Raw genomic sequence first — 19956 nt, 5'->3', positions numbered from 1 at the left:
GGGAGAAGGGCAAAGAAAGCGACACAGCCCAACGAAGACACCACTGAACCTGTCCACAGAGAATCACGTTTACCCAAAAAGGGAAAGTTGCTTTTTTTGGGGGGTTGGGGGGGGGGGGGGGGGGGAGGGAAGTGGAGGGTGAAGTGGTAAGAGAAGAAAAAAGCTTCCCAAAATAATTAAAGGTTTTAACTTTTGCAAGTACAGGAGGGAAATCATTCTATTGACAGAATACCAATTGGAAGTGGCGATCCAAGCAGTTTTTTTTTTGGTCCTCTTGTTGAAATTTAGTTTGACAATGGAGTAAAACAGAAAAAACCCACCTAACTGAAAGTTGGGGGATGACTGGATACCCCAGTTACAAGAAACAAAATTGACAAAAGGATTATTAGATCAAAAGGGTACCACCTAAATGATGAGTTGAAAGAAGACAATTATTTTTCCCCAAATCAACTAAAAACTGGGTCAACATCTTGGAGCATTAACACGTGCCTTTCCCCCCCCCCCCCCCCCCCCACTTTCCACAGATGCCACCTTACTTGCTGGGTCTTTTCAGCATTTTTACTTTTCTTTCAGAGTTCCAACATCTGTGGTAGTTTTATTTTGATTCAGGCACATGATTCGAGGTGAATAATTAAATCTGAGCAATTAAATCCTGCAGCAAATACTCTCCTAATCGTACCCATATCCCTCCCAATACTTCACATATAATTTAAAAAGGTGGGGGGTGGGGTAGAGATGGTTCTTAAAAAAGAGCATTAATATTCCACAACAAACATTAAGCAATGGCTTTGATGAAAGACTAAAATCAGCTGAAAGCACAGCTTTAAATACCCAGAAAGAAAGCAACAAAAGAACAGAAAATCTACAGCTGCAGGTCAATCAAACGCAGCAAGAAAATACTGGAAACATTCACAGGTCATTTGTGAATAACAGATCGTTCAATTTTTTTTTTAAAAATGTGGTCAGAGCTGGAGAAGAAATTACAGGAACATAATGAATGGAAGGAAAAAGAGGGAGTATTGTGTGCATTTGCATTGTCAACTATTATATCCAAAATATTAATATGTTATATCCGTAGATGCTGCCCAACTTATTAGAATATTCTCCCTTTAAATACCCAGTTGTTTTTAAATAGCCCAACGTTGGAGAGAATTTATGATTAAGAAACTAATTGACAAGAGGCAAACTCAAGCGAGGAACTTGAAGCTTTTACCCCTGAATTGTCAGGGTGCAGCCAGGTTTCTGTGATGTAACTTCTACCCCAGTGTAAATATAGAGGAAGTAAAACCCACTAAGACTGGCCACCATAACAAAAACTAACCACGCTCAGCATAACCCCCACTCAGTTAACCAGACTCATGTAAAGCTACAGAATGACAGATGACCAGCCATGGCATACACCGTCATAGTGTTGAACAATACTTAAGGTGCCATTAAAACTCACTGTGCTTAATGTATTATCGCAGACGCTCATTAAAGTATGGAGGCTTCAAAAAGACTTAACTTGATACTTTACTCTCTTCTGCAAACGTACCGCCCTAATAGTCCAATGCACTGACCAATGATTCTTCATAAAACAAGAAAATATCAAACACAAACTGTCAAGCAGTTGGCTTTCTAAGTAGAAAATGCAGCGATATTATCAAACCATCCGTGTGAAACCCTTTCATTAAAGCCAAGTATATCCTTCCCCTTTTTTTATATAAAAAAGGTAGACACACAAAATACACATTTTTGTCCAATGAAAGTGCATCTTTATAAAGAACGTACAAAGAGGAAAAGTTTTGAAAGCAGTAATTTCCAATATTTAGTTTCCTTGGAAGGTGCTTTGCGTAGCAGCAGATGCAGCGGTGGCTGCAGCACTCCGCACCGCGGTGTTGGAGAAAACCCCATGGGAAAATTCTTCCTGTGCTCTCTGAAAACTGGCGCCTGTGCTGCGGAATATCGAATGTACCTGGAAGAGAAAACATAATTAGGATGTGTCACGGCATTTCTTGTTCATCCCCATTTTAAATCAACAGCACGGTGGCTAGCATTGCTGCCTCGCAGTGTCAGGGATCTGGGTTTGATTTGCGGCTTGGGCCACTGCCTGTGCGGAGTCCTCCCCACATCTGCGTGGGTTTTCTCCGGGAGCTCCGACTTCCTCCCACAGTCTGAGAGACGTGCCGATTAGGTGCATTGGCTGTGCTAAATTCTCCCCCAGTGTACCTGAACAGGCGCCAGTGTGTGGCAACTGAGGGATTTTCACAGCAACTTCCTCGCGGTGTTAATGTAAGCCTATTTTGTGGCATGGATAAATAAATGATTTATAGAAAAAACACTGCATTTATACAGCATTGTTTCACATAGAGAAACATCTGCTTCTGAGGCACAAGGTAAAAACTGATGTTAGAGTCAAAAAGAAAAAGCAATTGGAGGCAGTTTAGTGACCACAAGCTTTGTTAAGAGGGGAGTTTTTAAAAAGGAGTGTCTTGACAGTACGGAGTTTTAGGGATTCAATTCCAGTTCAGTGAAGGTGCAGTTTCAAATCAGGGCAGGATGCACAAAAGCACCTCATACGAATGAGGCACGGAGGAGCAGGAGGAATCCATTCTAGCTCAGAGTTTGTTCGCTCAATGGGAGCACTAGATGACTGGCATCTTAACTTCATATTATTTAATGCCCTCACTAACAAGAACCTATCAATTTCAGAATTAAGATTAATTGAGCTCACATCGACTGCTTCCTGTGGAGGAGTTCCACACTCCGACCCTAACTTGCATGAATAGTTCTTTCCCAATTTCTCTCTGAAACAGGCTCCGATTTCATAGAATCCTGAGTGCAGGAGGCCCGCCATTCGCCCCATCTAGTATGCACTGACTCTCCATCAGAGCACCCCACACAGGCCCTATCCCCATAACCCCACCCATTTACCCTGCTAATCCCCACAATATACATACCTTGGGACACTGAGGGGCAATTTAGCATGGCCAATCCACGAAATCTGCACATTTTTGGACTGTGGGAGGAAACCACAGCACACGGAGGAAATCCACGCAGATGCAGGGAGAACGTGCAAACTGCATACACAGTGACCCAAGCTGGGAACTGAACCTGGATCCCTGGCACTGTGAAGCAGCAAGGCTAACCATTGTGCCACTGTGCTGCCCTAAACTCTGCTATCAGTGGAGCGAGTTTTCATCTACTCTACAAATTCCTTACAGTACCCTCAGAATTTCAATCAAGTCAATGTGTAACCTTCTATATTCCAGCGAATACAAGCCTCAATTTAACCCTTAGGAGTTCCATTAACATTCTGGTGAATCTGTATTGCACTCCACTAGACACCAATAAATCCTTTCTAAGCTGCTGTGCTCACAACTGTTCACACAGTACTCCTGATGTATCTAACTCTGGTATTGCTGTTGTAAACCTTCCCCCCCCCCCCCCCCCCCTTTATAATGCAGCTCTTCAGATGTAAAAGGCTAATATTTGATTTGCCTTTGACCCTACACTGGATGGGCTGGAGGTTAGAGAGAGAAGGGATAGGGAGTGGCAAGATCATAAAAGGATTAAATACCAGATAAAAAAAGTTTAATTTGAGGGGCTGGGGGGGGGGGGGGGGGGGAGAAAATAGGAGCCAATATAGGCCAACAAGATAAAAGCAAATTACTGTGGATGCTGGAATCTTAAACCTAAAGAGAAAATGCTGGAAAATCTCTGCAGCTCTGGCAGCATTTGTAAGAACATAAGAACTAGGAGTAGGCCATCCGGCCCCTCAAGCCTGCTCCACCATTCAATAAGATCATGGCTGATCTGTTTGTGAATTCAGCTCCACTTGCCTGCCCGCTCACCATAACCCTTAATTCCTTTACTGTTCAAAAATCTAACTATCCTTGCCTTAAAAAACATTCAATGAGGTAGCCTCAACAGCTTCATTGGGCAGGGAATTCCACAGATTCACAACCTTTTGTGTTAAGCAGTCCTAAATATGCTCCCCCTTATTTTGAAGCTATGCTCCCTAGTTTTAGTTTCACCCGCTGGAAGTTCAACTTCCCTGTTTCTATCTTATCCATTCCCTTCATAATTTTGTGTTTCTATAAGATCTTCCCTCATTCTTCTGAATTCCACTGAGTATAGCCCCAGTCTACTTAGTCTCTCCTCACATGCCAACCCTCTCAACTCCAGAATCAACCTAGTGAATCTCCTCTGCACCCCTTCCAGTGCCAGTATACCCTTTCTCAAGGAGGTCAAAACTGTACACAGTACTCCAGGTGTGGCCTCAGCAGCACCTTATACAGCTGCAACATAACCTCACTGTTTTTAAACTCCGTCCCTCTAGCAATGAGGGACAAAATTCCATTTGCCTTCTTAATTACCTGCTGCACCTGCAAACCAACTCCTTGAGATTCCTGCACAAGGACACCCAGGTCCCTCTGCACAGCAGCATGCTGCAATTTTTCATCATTTAAATAATAGCCCATTTTGCTGTTATTCCTACCAAAATGGATGACCTCACATTTACTAACATTGTATTCCATCTGCCAGACCCTCGCCCACTCAGATTATCTATATCCCTTTGCAGACTTTCAGCGTCCTCCGCACACTTTGCTCTTCCACCCATTTTGGTGTCATCTGCAAATTTTGACACTACACTTGGTCCCCAACTCCAAATCATCTATGTAAATCGTAAACAATTGCAGTCCGAACACTGATCCGAGGCACACCATTAGTCACTGATCGCCAACCAGAAAAACACCCTTTTACCTCCACTGTTTGCTTTCTGTTGGTTAACAATCCTCCATCCACGCTAATACATTGCCCGTAACACCATGCATCTTTATCTTATGTAGCAGTCTTTGGTGTGGCATCTTGTCAAACACCTTCTGGAAATCCAGATAAACCACATCCACAGGTTCCCCATTGTCCACTGCACATGTTCTCAAAGAATTCCACCAAATTAGTCAAACATGACCTGCCCTTCATGAACCCATGCTGCGTCTTACCAAAGGGACAATTTATATCCAGGTGTCTTGCTATTTCATTCTTGATGATAGGTTCAAGCATTTTCCCTACTACAAAAGTTAAGCGAACCGGCCTATAGTTCCCTGCCTTTTGTTTACCTACTTTTTTAAATAGTGGAATCACATTTACCACTCTTTCAAACGTCAGAAAGGAGCTGATGTTTCATGTCAGCTTTGACAAAGGGTCATCTGGAATCGAAATGTCAACTTTTTTCTCTCCTTACAGATGGTGCCAGATCTGCTTCTCTTTTGGTTTTAGGTCAGCAAGGGTAAGAGGTAAGTGAGATAGAACAAAGGAAAGTACAGCATCAGAACAGTCCCTTCAGCCCTCCAAGCTCGTGCCAATTTGATGCCCTAGATAAACTAAAAAACCTTCTGCCCTTACTCGGTCTGTATTGATCTCTTCCCTCCCTATTCATGTACCCATCCAGATGGATACAAACAGCAAGTTTCTGGATTAGTTTTGATTTGATTTATTATTGTCACATGTATTAGCATACAGTGAAAAGTATTGTTTCTCATGTGCTATACAAAGCATACCATTCATAGGAGAAGGAGAGTGTGCAGAATGTAGTGTTCCAGTCACAGCTAGGATGTAGCGAAAGATCAGCTTAATGAAGAAATTGAATTAAAGCATTGTCAGAGAGTTTAAAAGAGTTAGAATTAAGTTTTAGAAGCAGAACAAGGTAAAAAAACTAGAAGGTATGCTAGGCACAAGAAGAAGTCACTTCCCTCCAGTGCCATCTTGAAAATCTTTTCATGGCTGAAGTTTACAGAAGGTAGGGGATGGAGCGCCAGCGCAGCAGCAGAATTATTAAACCAGAAGCAGCAAAGGCAAGGATGAGAGTTTCAGTAGAAGATGAGTAATGTTACAAAGAGCAAATTAGGCATTCTTACCCTCTGTATCAGCAACAAAGACAGGACTGCACACACTGTGAAGAATACTGATACCACCATCATGACCACTCCCACAGCGAGGTTTTTACCTATCCAACTCACAGCTGCAATCCAACCACTGAAACGAGAGAGGCAAATGCGTCAGGTTTGTTGCATGGTGTGAGCACGATTTTATATAATTCAAGGACCATTGTTAAAACCCAGGAGGCACCCATTCCGGTAGGGGAATCAACTAAAAAAATGCAAAACCACGGTACTTCATAAACATAATAAAAACTTGAAGGAAGGGCCTTGGAGAAATTACTGCAGTTCTACGTAACTTACAGAAGGCAAGGCAAACGGCAAGTCCTTGTCAACTGTGTAGGTCAGAGGGAAGGTGAAGGAGATTCACAGTGAGATCTTCTGAATTTGGAGCTGCCAGAGATATCTTGAGTTCCATGTGTCATCTGCTCCCTAAGCAATCTGGTCACTGTTTTTTGCCTCTCCCCCGCGGTGTGTATCCCTAGAGCAGTCAGTCAGTCCCAGGAGAGCATTTAAACTTGTGTTCTGTGTCATATATACTTGTGTACATCCCGTCAATCTCAGAGGATGGACTGAAGATGTGATGTTCTGTGCAATTTGTAAGCTGTTTTATTCCAAAATAGATACTACACCAGGGACAGAATTGGTTTAACTTCAGTTTGTATACCATTAAAAGGATGCGCATATGCAAACCAGCCCAATGGACCCTTTAACGTGAAAGGACCAGCTCACCCTAACCAGAGCCAAAATTCTCCTTTTGTAGCCTGGTGCTGCCCGTATTATTGGCATTGGCTTGAATTTTAAGGGTGGCATCATGGCTCAGTGCTTAGCACTGTTGCCTCAGTGCCAGGGCGCCGGGTTCAATTCCGGCCTTGGGTCACCGCGTGTGGAGTTTGCATATTCTCTCCGTGTCTGTGTGGGATTCCTCCGGGTGCTGTGGTTTCCTCCAACAGGAAACTGACAAAAAAAAAAGCATAGCATGGCCTTGCAGTACCGATCTCCCTCCCAAAATGCCAGGTTTACCAAAGGCCCGCTTATATCTGTTAGTGATATTCTCCCTCAACGTATGTGAACAGGTGCCGAAGCCAAGGGATTTTTCACAGTAATTTCACTGCAGTGTTAATGTAAGCCTACTTGTAACACTGATAAACAAATACACTTAAAATCGGACAATGCTAGGAAAGGTTTGTGATGTCAGAGATGCATGAAATTCAATTGTAGCATCATCTTATGCCAATGCAGAAGAATATCTGCAGTGAATCTGATCAACAAGCAATACAGCAACTGTAAGAAATGTGCTACAAGTGGGCGACAAATCACAAAGGGATCAGCCAAAGCAAGTTTGTTTTGCGATGCTTGAGCCTCGATCTTACAGAGCAGAGAACACAGATTAAGAAAATGGAGAGGTTTTTAAAAAAGCGCGCACACACAGCAAGCAATAGGAGTGGGAAAGAATTGCTCAGTATAAGAAATACGTGCCTCTCCAGTAGCTAGCATAGTCAGTAGGGAACAAGGCTTATCGGCTGCCTATACAGACTACTGGAACCTGTTGAAGAAAGGGTATAGAGAAATATGCAGAAAGCCACAGACGGTTCACAGAAGACACTAAACTCACGCTGAAGAATTAATGTTTCTTTCACTTATCACAGAACAGAGTCCTTACCTGACCCCCCAGTTGGGAATGCCAACTGCCTGAATGATATAGAGAACAATTTGACAAAAGAACACAAAGAAGAAGAAAAAGAAGTTGAATGAACTGTCGGTCCTGAAAAACAAGTTTGAGAATAAAAATCAGTAAAAACACATTTGCGTTAGGCATTTAACCACTCCCACAATTCATTCTAAAAGCAGTCCCTTCACACTTCTCGTTACATAGGGCAACCACTTCTGAAATCAATCTCCGTCCCCCAAAATAAATTATACTATTGTTGTTACACCACGTTGTCATGTGTCGTGAAGGCTGCCTTGGAGAATGCTTACCCGAAGATCAGAGGTTGAATGCCCTTGACTGCTGAAGTGTTCCCCAACAGCAAGGGAACACTCCTGCCTGGTGATTGTCGAGCTGTGTCCATTCATCCATTGTCGTAGCGTCTGTATGGTCTCCCTAATGCATCATGCCTCGGGACATCCTTTCCTGCAGGATCTCTGATCTTCAGGCAAGTGTTCTCCACTCACCTGATGAAGGAGCAGCACTCAAAGCTCATGCTACCAAATAAACTGTCGATCTTTAATCTGTTGAGAGATTTCTTATTATGCCTACCCCAGTCCAATGCCGGGGGGGATTAGCAGGGTAAATACAGGGGTTATAGGAATTGGATCTCGGTGGGATTGTGGTCAGTGGAGACTCGATGGGCTGAATGGCCTCCTTCTGTATTGTAGGGATCCTATGATAAGCACTGAAGAGGAAGCAAGTAAATATGAGACAGAAAGGAATACAAGGAAATATTGATGGGATTAGATGAAGTACATTAGAATGAGGCTTCAGCACTGACATTGAGCAGCTGGGCGAGTCACATTTTTGTTTTGTAAATTCTGTGCAATGTAAAAGGGACGTTTACCCATTTGAATTTCTAGCATCTTCTTCAAACATTATGCATTACTGATGCAGTGTTGATTTAGTCCTATAAATCATTGAGGTTATTTAAGTACCCCTATCATTCTGCAAATAAGAGCAGACTACTGTGACCCTACAAAGCCATTAGCAGTTTGACCATTGAATTGGCCCATAATATGCTGAAGAATAGCCCTAATTTTTTAAAAAATTCATTCATGGGATGTGGTGTGACTGGCTGGGCCAGCATTTAATATCAACCCCTAAATTGCCTTTGAGTGGCTTGCGAGCACCATTTCAGAGAGGAGTTGAGAGTCAACCACATTGCTGTGACTCTGGAGTCACATGTAGGCTCCAGAAGGATGGTAGATTTCCTTCCCTAAAGGGACATTAGTGAACCAGATGGGTTTTTCCAACAACTGACAATGGTTTCACAGTCATCAGTAAATTCTTAATTCCAGTTTTGTTTTTATTAATTCAAATTCCACATCTGCCATGATGGGATTCGAACCTGGGTACCCAGAAGATTAGCTGAGTCAGTAGGTTAATAATCTAGTGATAATAACACCAGGCCAGCACCTCCCCATTCAACCGTTCCTCAGATTCAGTAGCAAGAGGATGGTTCAACCCCAGTGTGAACTAAACAAAAGCCTAAAGATAATGTACTTTTCCAAGGTATCACTATCCAGTTCTTCTGATACAAGCACCTTTATATCTATCACATTAAAAATGCTATGTACGTACTTCAAAATTCCTTTGACCATATTTAAAATGGAAGCCACCTAAATAAACATGTCACACTAGTTATTCTTCTCCAGCAGAGGTAATACCAAGATGATAGCAGGATGTTTACAGGTTGTGTCTTAAATTTAATGATCTTTGGAGTCGCCTGAAGACTGGACATTTTTGTTTTAATTGTGGTGCGGAGATGCCGGTGTTGGACTGGGGTGGGTACAGTAAGAAGTCTCACAACACCAGGTTAAAGTACAGCAGGTTAATTTAGAATCATGAGCTTTCAGAGCGCTGCTGCTTCATCAGGTTGGACTTTAACCTGGTGTTGTGAGCCTTCTTGCCATGCTCAATTTTAATTGTTATTAAATTAGTAAAACAGATCAACAGAACAGTTTAGTGGTGGCGTGCCAGATTAGTTACTGGTTTTGCAGTCCAGGAACTCTTGACTCCCCACCCAACCTGCATAAAAAGCAATTTCTTTAATTTGATTTCATACATCCACTATTCAATTAAGATTCCACTGTTTTTCCTCGAGACACCGGAAGGTCTAAAATTTGGCACTGACGAAACTTGGCACTGATTCAGTCCACAGACTGCACCTTTGATGCACAGTAACCATATGACCAATTTATACAGGGAGTTTCTATAATAAAACAGACTTTAGTCCTTGATTTCTGTTTGGCTCTGATTCTGATTACCCTTTACATCAATTACATCCATGTGTGCAGATCTAATTCTGTCCTAAAATCAAAACAGTTTTTATTAGAATATTGTAGAAATGTTATCGGCAGCACAGTGGCAAGCACTGCTGCCTCAATTCCAGGGACCTGGGTTCAAATCTCAGCCTTGGGTCACTGTCTGTGTTCTCCCCGTGACTGCGTGGGTTTCCTCCGGGTGCTCCAGTTTCCTCCCAAAGTCCAAAGGTGTGCAAGTTAGGTGGATTGGCCATACTAAATTGCCCCTTAGTGTCAGGGGGACTAGATAGGATAAATGCATGGGGTTATGGGGATAGGGCCTGGGTGGGATTGTGGTGGGTGCAGACTCGATGGGCCGAATGGCCTCCTTCTGCATTGTAGGGATTCTACAATTCTATAAATCAGACTTTAGTCCTTGGTTTCTGTTTGGCTCTGATTATCTTTCACATTAAAATTACACCTGTGCATGCAGATCTTATATTATCCCAAAATCAAAATAGCTTTAGTCAGAATGTTGTAGGAATGCCGAGTTTGTTTTGGTGTATTTGCCATCAGAAGCATTCTGTAAAGGCGAGTTCCAAAAGTTCTGCTGCCAGAGCTCAGAAGCATTTTGACACCATCTCATTTATTAGCTGGGGATGCAAAGTGAAATGAAAATCACCATCGAGCCAAACTGCACTTTACCTGAAAGCCTTGTAAATTGGCCGATACCAACAGAGGAAGGCACAGGGAGTGAAGAGTAAAAACCACAAGATCGCCAAGCCAAAATCCACTCCATGACTAGCGTCAACAATAAACTCAGCTAGACAAGCCAGGAGGTTCAGGAATAGTGTGACTGCGTGAACTGTTGGAAGAAGAAACAGGATTTCAGTGATTTACATGGGCACACGTGACAAGACAATCACTCAAAAAGTACCTTTGGAACCACAGAATTTTACACCTCCATTTGAACTTCCACAGGGGTGGTGGCACAGTGGTTATTAGTACTGCTGCTTCACAGCACCAGGGTCCCAGGTTCAATTCCTGCTTGGATCACTGCCTATGCGTAGCTTGCACATTCTTCCTGTGTCTGTGTGGGTTCCCTCAGGGTGCTCCAGTTTTCTCCCACATTCTGAAAGATGTGCTGGTTAGGTGCAGGGACCCTAACAGGCGCTGGGCTGTGGCGACTAGGAGAATTTTCACAGTAACTTCATTGCAATTGTGGCCAAATGGGCCATCTAAAATGGCATTTTGTAAAGCACTCTGGGACAATTGGGCAAGAAACTAAACCGTCAAGCTGCAGTTTAAAGACAGAGACAGAGACAAACAGGCTGCAGCCCTGACAAGTGAATAAACAGGATATGGGTCAGCTCCAGGACGAAAGAAACGTTATAGTCACACTGGCTTGTTTCATCTCCAGGACAAAAAGAGACTTTCTCGTCACAGTGGGTTGCGTACCAGACATAAGGGCACCGTGACTCCCTATTTAGGAGGGAGGTATGTGACCTATGTGCCTCCAGCACCTACAGACATGGCTGTTGGGGACACACCCAGAGATCGATGTGGCAGCACCTGATTGGACTCTTATCGATCAGAGTGATCAAGTCCTGATCAATTGATTGCCAATGGCCTAAAGGGGGCCTGAAACTAAACGGGGTATAAAGGGTGCTGCACAACCAGGAATCTCTCTCTCTGACCTCATGAACGAACTACAACAATGGTGAACATTGCCTGCGACAACCAGCACGAGGAGAGCCACCACACCCAAGGAAGGAAGGAAGATCAGAGCCAGAGTGCCACATCAGACCAAAGGATCAGACTTTGCAGACGACTACCAAGACCAGTGCACAAATAAAGGCCAATATCTGTTTGGGTACTCGCCAGTCACGCAAAGTCAAGGTCTCGTATTGAACTTGAACACTAGTATTTTCTGTAAGCTAACTTATTGTTGGTCAGGTGGGTGATTATTGATTGTATAGGATTGAATAAATATTGGTTGTACTAAGACATGTACCTTGAAGTTATTTGTCTACCGCATAAGGGTTAAAACAGACTGTGCGGCAGGCAACAGTGTTACTGTAAGCCTTACTTATGACAACTAAATAAACTTCACTTATTTCTGTGAAACCTCCAAACAGCAAGAACACAACCAGAGACCCTGATCATCTGTATAATTCACTCTTGCCTTGTACAACTGAGGCATCACAAGAACTTCTAGTTATGCTGCACCTTGATTTAGTAGCTTACATCAGTGATATTATTTCCAATGTGCTCTCTATGCTGTGAATTTGCACAGTAGTTATAAAAGGTGCAAGCCGCTGAAACTGTTACCCGTAATGCTGAGCCTGTGTAAATTAGTGCAGCTGCACTGTGCACTAAAATGCACAACAAAGAAAACACTGAGGAATTATTGGTTGTAACTTACACATCCACAGGTAGTACAGCATTTTTACTGTCTTCTGGAAGCCTGATGGGATCTCAGCTGCAAAATCCTGGTAGAAGCATGGTTTGATAGGGCAGAATGGAGGGAGAGGGGGCCAATTATTCCTTTTTGCTGTTGTGAAAGAAGAAACATAAGTTTTCAGGTTTGTTAAAGGAGAAGGCATATTCTAAAACACCAGATAATTCGGAAGAGAAAGGCAATAAATTCATACTTTCAGCTGACCAGCTTTGCGAACTGTAATTCTTATTGCAGCTTAGGGACAGATGCATGACAGGGAATTCTGCTCTCTGGGGCAGCACAGTGACACACTGGTTAGGATTACTGCCTCGCAGCACTAGGGACCCAGGTTCAATTCCCAGCCTTGGGTCACTGTGTGTGCAGGCTGCACATTCTCCCTGTGCCTGCGTGGGTTTCCTCCAGGTGCTCTAGTTTCCTCCCACAGTCTGAAAGATGTGCTGGTTAGGTACACAGGCGCCAGAGTGTGGCAACTAGGGGAATTTCACAGTAACTTCGTTGCTTTGTTAATATAAGCCTTACTTGTAACTAATAAATAAACTTTAATTAATTAGTGATTCGGGACAACTGCTTCCATCATGCAACAGTTCTTCAAGGGCTCCAATCATTAATAATGTTGCAACATGAAAAATTGCAACCGACCAGGTTTCGATTCCAGCCTCGGGTCATTGTCTGTATGGAGTTTGCACATGTTCCCATGTCTGCGTGGGTTTCCTTCAGGTGCTCTGGTTTCCTCCCATAGTCCGAAAGATGCGCGGGTTAGGTGGATTGGTCATGCTAAATTGCTCCTTGGTGTCAGGGGGACTAGCTAGGGTAAGTGCATGGGGAAATACAGCCTGGGTGGGATTGTGGTCAGTGCAGACTTGATAGGCTGAATGGCCTGCTTCTGCACTATAGGATTCTATGATTAAACCACTTCTGGAAATTATCACAGTTCAAGGAGTTAAGTGTGTTTCCAGTCTTTTCTCAATGCTTTTTGCAGCAATTTACATTTATTCTTGTAATCCTTACCCAAGATTCCATAATGCTGTGCACATAACACTTCAACTGGTTGCTTTTCTTCATTAAGCCTTAATGGTTATAAGTAACTTTAATTTACATAGCAGCTTTAACATGACAAAACCAGCTTTCCTAAGTGCTGTACCAGGGCAGCAATAATAAAGGAATTAGAGTAAATATACAAAGAGATAAGCAAGCTTTTGAAGATGGTGAAAGCGGTAAACAAGGGTATGGTGGAAGAATTCCACAATATAAAAAGGCAAGTTAGGTTTTTGGGATTGGACAGAGAGAGGACATGTCCTCTTTTCTATGGCTCACGTCCAACCTTGTTGCCCGGTGATGCCTTGTCCTTATATTGTGGTTTGTTGTCATGCCTTCTGGGCCTCTTCCATTTTTTAAAATATGTTCTTACTCTTGTTAGTTTTCTCTCGTGCAGGGTGTTGATTGAGGATTGTACAATCAAGGCAGGGAAGAAAATGGACAGGAGACGAGAGGCTGAAAGGCAGAAGACTTGAGCAGGAGCGTTTGGTTAGAGGAGGTTACACAGGTAGAGAAAAAAAACAGGATGAGGATGGAGGTGTGTAGATAAGGATGCAAATTTTTAAGATAATATACTGGGGAGCAGGGAGTTAAGAGATCAGTGTGGAAAGGAGTGATAGGCAGTGAGGATTTATAAACCTGTTAGCAAATACTTACAGGGATAACTTTCATTCTTCAGTTCTTGCTCTTTACGGTCTAGTTCAGCAGCTTTCTTTTCTAGCTCTTCCTGTTGTCGAAGTAATGCCAGCTGCGCAGCTGTAGCAGTGGTCTGAATAGTATGCAAACAAAATTTAAGCAAGGGCGAAAAACCAGGAGTTTTGTAGAAAAATTGCTTGTCACTAATTTTCCAATTCCCCAGAAACTTTTCACTCTGCCAAAGCAAGTGACAACACAACTAGCAGAGACTGGCAGGGCTGCCATATTCAGCTAGCTAGCTGCTATATCATCCTAATACTGGGCTGGTCCTGCTCATTTTCAGTTCCTTCCTTCCCACCTTGAATCAAACAATACAATGTTAGAACTGGAAGTTGTGCACTGCTTTCCCCTCGCCAAACTTTGGCTTCGGCACTCAGGTCTGGTACTCAAGTCCAAATCTAACCAATGTGTTAGAAAATTTGCTCCATTTCTGCTAATGCAAAGTGCCCAATATGAAATGATAGACACTAATGCAACCCAGTACTTGGTGGATACGAACGCACAGCAAAAACAGTCAATAATTGTGTGAAATAAAGAATATTTGTGCATTAGGAGATGTTCTTCCAAGACTGGAATTGGGCTGCATCCTTAAGCCCAAGTAAGGGATGTTTTATATAGAAGGATATATTGGCCTTGGAGGGAGTGCAGAGGAGGTTCACTAGGCTGACACTGGAGATGAGGGGGTTGGACTATGAAGAGAGACTAAATAGACTGGGTCTGTACTCGGAGTTTAGAAGGATGAGGGGGGAATCTTGGAGAGACGTATAAGATAATGAAGGAGATGGATAGGGTAGAGGTAGAAAGAGGTCATTAAGGAGGAAATTGCAAAGCATCTTGAAGGGAATTGCTTGATAGAGCAGACGCAACACGGTTTCATTAAAGGGAAGTCGTGTCTGACAAATTTACTGGAGTTCTATGAGGATGTGTCTAGGGCAGTGGATAGAGGAGAGCCGGTGGATGTGGTCTTTCTGGATTTTCAGAAGGCGTTTGACAAAGTACCTCATAAGAGGTTATTGCAGAAGGTCGGGGGACATGGAGTTGGGGGTAGGGTGTTAGCGTGGATAGAGGATTAGTTGTCAAATAGGAGGCAGAGAGTGGGGGTCAACGGGTGCTATTCGGATTGGCGGATGGTGACTAGTGGAGTGCCCCAGGGGTTGGTGCTGGGGCCTCAGCTTTTTACCATTTATATAGATGATCTGGAGGAGGGAACCGAGTGTATGGTGTCGAAATTTGCTGATGACACCAAGATTGGGGGAAACGGCAAATTGTGCGGAGGGTGTGGAGAGTCTGCAGAAGGATCTAGATAGGCTGGGCGAATGGGCCAGGAAATGGCAAATGGAATTTAATGTTGGCAAGTGTGAGGTGGTCCACTTGGTAGGAAGAATGGTAGGAAGGACTATTACTTACGTGGCGAAAACTGCAGCAGGCGACGGTGCAGAGGGACCTCGGGGTCCTTGTGCACGAGTCGCAAAAACCCACCTTGCAGGTGCAGCAGGTGGTCAGGAAGGCGAATGGGATGCTGGCCTTCATAGCGAGGGGGATTGAATATAAAAGTAGGGAGGTCTTGCTGCAGCTGTATAGGGCATTGGTGAAGCCGCAGCTGGAGTACTGTGTGTAGTTTTGGGCGCCGCACCTGCGCAAAGATATGTTGGCCTTGGAGGGAGTGCAGAGGAGGTTTACTAGGCTGATACCGGAGTTGAGGGGGTTGAGCTATGAGGAGAGGCTGAATAAACTAGGCTTGTACTCGTTAGAGTTTAGAAGAATGAGGGGAGATCTCATTGAGACGTATAAGATGATGAATGGGATGGATAGGATAGAGGTGGAGAGACTCTTCCCGCTCAAAAAAGACAGTAGGACTAGGGGGCACAGCCTCAAGATAAAGAGGGGGGGGGGGGGGTTTAGAACGGAGTTCAGGAGGAACTTCTTCACTCAAAGGGTGGTAAATCTCTGGAATTCTCTGCCCGTTGAAGTGGTGGAGGCTGCCTCGCTAAATATTTTTAAGACGCGGGTTGATGGGTTTTTGATAAGAGAGGGGATTAAGGGTTATGGGGAGAGGGCGGGAAAGTGGAACTGAGCCACGACAGATCAGCCATGATCTTGTTGAATGGCGGGGCAGGCTCGAAGGGCTGGATGGCCTACTCCTGCTCCTATTTCTTATGTTCTTATGTAAGATTCTTCCTGCTTAGAAAGGATAGCAGGACTAGAGGGCACAGTCTCAAGATAAGGTGGGACAGTTTAGATCAGAGTTGAGGAGGAACTTCTTCACTCAAAGGGTGGTGAATCTCTGGAATTCTCTGCCTGTTGAAGTGGTGGAGGCTATCTTACTAAATATATTTAAGTCACAGGTAGATTGGTTTTTGATAGACAAGGGAATTAAGGGTTATGGGGAGAAAGCGGGAAAGTGGAACTGATCCACTTCAGATCAGCCATGATCTTATTGAATAGCAGGGCAGGCTCGAAGGGCTAGATGGCCTACTCCTGCTCGTATGTTTTTTATGTTTTATGTTTATATTCTTTACTTAGCATTCCATGACGTGAGAACCACTTTCAGTGCAAAATCATCACCAAAACAAAAAAACGGGTTTTTAAAAAAAATTCATTCGTGGGACAAGGGTGTCACTGGCTGGCCAGCATTTATTGCCCATTCCTATTTGTTTGGGGGCAGGTCTGATGGCAAAGGACTTGAAATGTTAACTCTGCTTTCCCGCAATGCTACTAGACCTGCTGAACTTTTTCAGCATTCTCTACTCTTGTATCAACACTTTATAAACCTCCCTTCGGCCCACGTTCTGCTCATCTCCCCCTCAAGATGAATTTACAGTTAACACTTCTGTCGTGAGGCACTTTTTTTTATTCATTCACAAAATGGGAGCCTCATTGGCTGGGCCAGCATAAATAACCCATCCCTAACCACTCTGCGTTTCAGAGGACTTTTGTGTGCAGTTTTGGGCGCTGTACTTACGCAAGGATATTTTGGCCTTGGAGGGAGTGCAGAGGAGGTTTACTAGGCTGATACTGGAGTTGAGGGGGTTGAGCTATGAGGAGAGGCTGAATAAACTAGGCTTGTACTTGTTAGAGTTTAGAAGAATGAGGGGAGATCTCATTGAGACGTATAAGATGATGAATGGGATGGATAGGATAGAGGTGGAGAGACTCTTCCCGCTCAGAAAGGATAGTAGGACTAGGGGGCACAGCCTCAAGATAAAAAGGGGGGCGGTTTAGAACGGAGTTGAGGAGGAACTTCTTCACTCAAAGGGTGGTGAATCTCTGGAATTCTCTGCCCGTTGAAGTGTACCTCGCTAAATATTTTTAAGACGCGGGTTGATGGGTTTTTGATGAGAGGGGATTAAGGGTTATGGGGAGAGGGCGGGAATGTGGAACTGAGCCACGACAGATCAGCCATGATCTTATTGAATGGCGGGGCAGGCTCGAAGGGCTAGATGGCCTACTCCTGCTCCTATTTCTTATGTTATGTTCTTATATTGCTGTGGCTCTGGAGTCACATGTCGGCCAGAGCAGGTCAAGATGGCAGATTTCCTTCCCTGAAGGATATTAGTGACCCAGATGGGTTTTTCCAACAATTGAAAATGGTTCCATGGTCAGAAGATTGTTAATTTCAGATTTTTTTTTGACTGAATTCAAATTCCACCAGCTGGCATGGTGGGATTTGAACCCAGGTCCCCAGAACATTAGCTGAGTTTCTGGATCAACAGTCTTGTGACAATCCCACTAGGCCATCAGCTCCCCCATTGGAGTCATTTTCAGATGTTTGAAATTTTAATAATCTTTCGTGAGATGGCTATTAGTGAAACAGAATGATAACCATTCTCCCATATAGGGAATCTGACATGATGTCGACAACAAATGAAAGTAACAGACTTTTCAATTCGAGAACGACGCAGTATGCACAAGAATGGGTTGGCTTATGAAGGGGCAATACCTTAGTGGTTCCTCATCTCCAGTACGTATGACCACTTGTTTAGCTGTACATATAGGATCATGAAACCAATGAAGCAGTTGGATTACATTCTCGGACTGGGATTTGAACTTGGGATTTCTGTCTTTGATACTAAGATATTTATTTTGTGCAAACCAGGTTGAAAGAGAAATGTATCTTTTTCAGCATTCTCTACTCTTGTATCAACACTTAAAAATACACAATAGTTCAATTCACACATTTCAAAATCTATCTTTCTTCAAGAAGCGTACCTGATCCTATCTTCCTTCTCACCTGGTCTTTACATTCGAAAAGATTTCCCCCTAACAACCTGCAGGTCTCTGAGTACTTGTCATTGTTAATTGGAGTAGACAATGGGCTGGATAAGGTAGTCAGAAACTTCCTGGCCTGCTGAAAGAGTAGTACCTGCAACACAAGCTAGACAATCTAACTCCATGATCGTCAATCGGTGAAAGGGCCCATCTCAAAAGTTCTCACTCAAACTGAAGTGTGCAGTCGCTGTCACAAGTTACAATCACAAAAAGTTAGTGCTGCACATTGTAAGTGCTCCAAATAGAAAAAAAAATCAGAATAATTGCTCAAAATTAAGAAAAAAAAAATCACAAGGGCCTTAATCACAGAATCCATACAATGAAAGAGGAGGCCATTTGGCTCATCGAGTCTGCACTGACCACAATCCCAGCCAGGCCCTGACCCTTACATTTATCCTAGCTAGTACCCCTGACACCAAGGGCAATTTAACATGGCCAATCCACCTAACCCACACATCTTTGGAGTATGTGAAGAAACCAGAGCACCTGGATGAAACCCACGCGGACTCCACATAGACAGTGACCTGAACTTGGGTCCCTGGCACTGTGAGGTGGCAGTGTTAAGCACCCTGCCACTGTGCTGCCCTAAATATTCCATCCCAAGTTGTGGTTAGTGGCCAATATTAAAAAAACAAATCCTCAAAAATAAGTTACAGCTGAAAGGAAGGATTCTTAAAAAAAAAGGATAATAGGTAAATAAAGCAAATCAAACCAAATATTTTAAGACACTAGTAGGTTTAAATTTGCCTAAAAATGCAAAATACACTATTTCAGGATAATCTGTCATATGGAGGTTTAAAAGGATCATAACCCTTAAAAATCAATGAAACTTTATATAAATAAGAGCATAACAACTTTTGAGACTGACTCTTGTTTTACTATCATAAATATTGATCACTGGTATTAAAAGTAACTGTAATTCTTAAATACACTTGAATAATTCTGAAATTAAACTCGACTAAATACTAACTTAAGATATAGGAATTTATTAAGTTCAGTTCAGCTGTGAAATAATTCACTATTGACGCTCAAGTGGTTTATAAATGTCACTAGATATTTCTCGATTGACTCTGTCTCTTAACGCACCCTTGCTGCTTGTTAACTGTCTGTGAAAGTTAAATTCAGAGAGTGATAATGCCCCATGCTTCTTAATTATAGGTTCAGGGGCAGGAAGTGGGTTGCAAGTTAACAAGTAAACTTCAGTATGAAAATGCAGGGATATGCAGAACTACAAAATAGGGCAAAGTTGGAAGGACCTTGTAAGACACGTTGACCAAGTAGCATTTGTGTCAGGAAGAATATTGCAATATCAGCGCTATAGATGAATCTTGCTCAACACAAAGCCAAAAGCAGAAATTCAAGTATATGCCTGCTTGGGATTAACTGGCAGCATTCCACAACCTGCGTTTCAAATTCAGTGCCTAATCCACTTCAAGGCACTAAACAGGCATGGGTTTGACACTACAATAAAATCTCAGCCATAGTAATTATCATAGAATCCCTACAGTGCAGAAGGAGGCCATTCAGCCCAATGAGCCTGCATTATGTAGAGTTTCTACATTTCCCAAATTCCTGGTTATATATGGACATCAACTAACTCAATGGTCCCAGCTTTAA

The 19956-nt window shown here is 43.2% G+C and overlaps 1 protein-coding gene across 1 annotated transcript in view; it reads right to left on the bottom strand.

The window, feature by feature from the left end:
* Positions 1 to 506: 506 nt before the first annotated feature.
* Positions 507 to 19956, bottom strand: part of scamp2 (secretory carrier membrane protein 2) — a 40472-nt gene continuing 21022 nt past the window's right edge. The window contains exons 4-9 of the mRNA XM_080216306.1: positions 14032 to 14143; positions 12304 to 12432; positions 10584 to 10743; positions 7585 to 7686; positions 5901 to 6018; positions 507 to 1954 (exon numbers count right to left, since the gene is read on the bottom strand). Of these exons, the coding sequence (XP_080072432.1) occupies positions 1808 to 1954; positions 5901 to 6018; positions 7585 to 7686; positions 10584 to 10743; positions 12304 to 12432; positions 14032 to 14143 (768 nt within the window). The 3' untranslated portion in view covers positions 507 to 1807. The remainder of the gene's footprint in view (positions 1955 to 5900; positions 6019 to 7584; positions 7687 to 10583; positions 10744 to 12303; positions 12433 to 14031; positions 14144 to 19956) is intronic.

Source organism: Carcharhinus amblyrhynchos, chromosome 32 (assembly GCF_965287045.1).
Source record: "Carcharhinus amblyrhynchos chromosome 32, sCarAmb.v2.hapA, whole genome shotgun sequence".
Classification (NCBI taxonomy): Eukaryota; Metazoa; Chordata; class Chondrichthyes; order Carcharhiniformes; family Carcharhinidae; genus Carcharhinus; species Carcharhinus amblyrhynchos.
The sequence above is the reverse complement of the archived record's forward strand: the minus strand, read 5'-3'. Positions and strand labels throughout refer to the sequence as shown.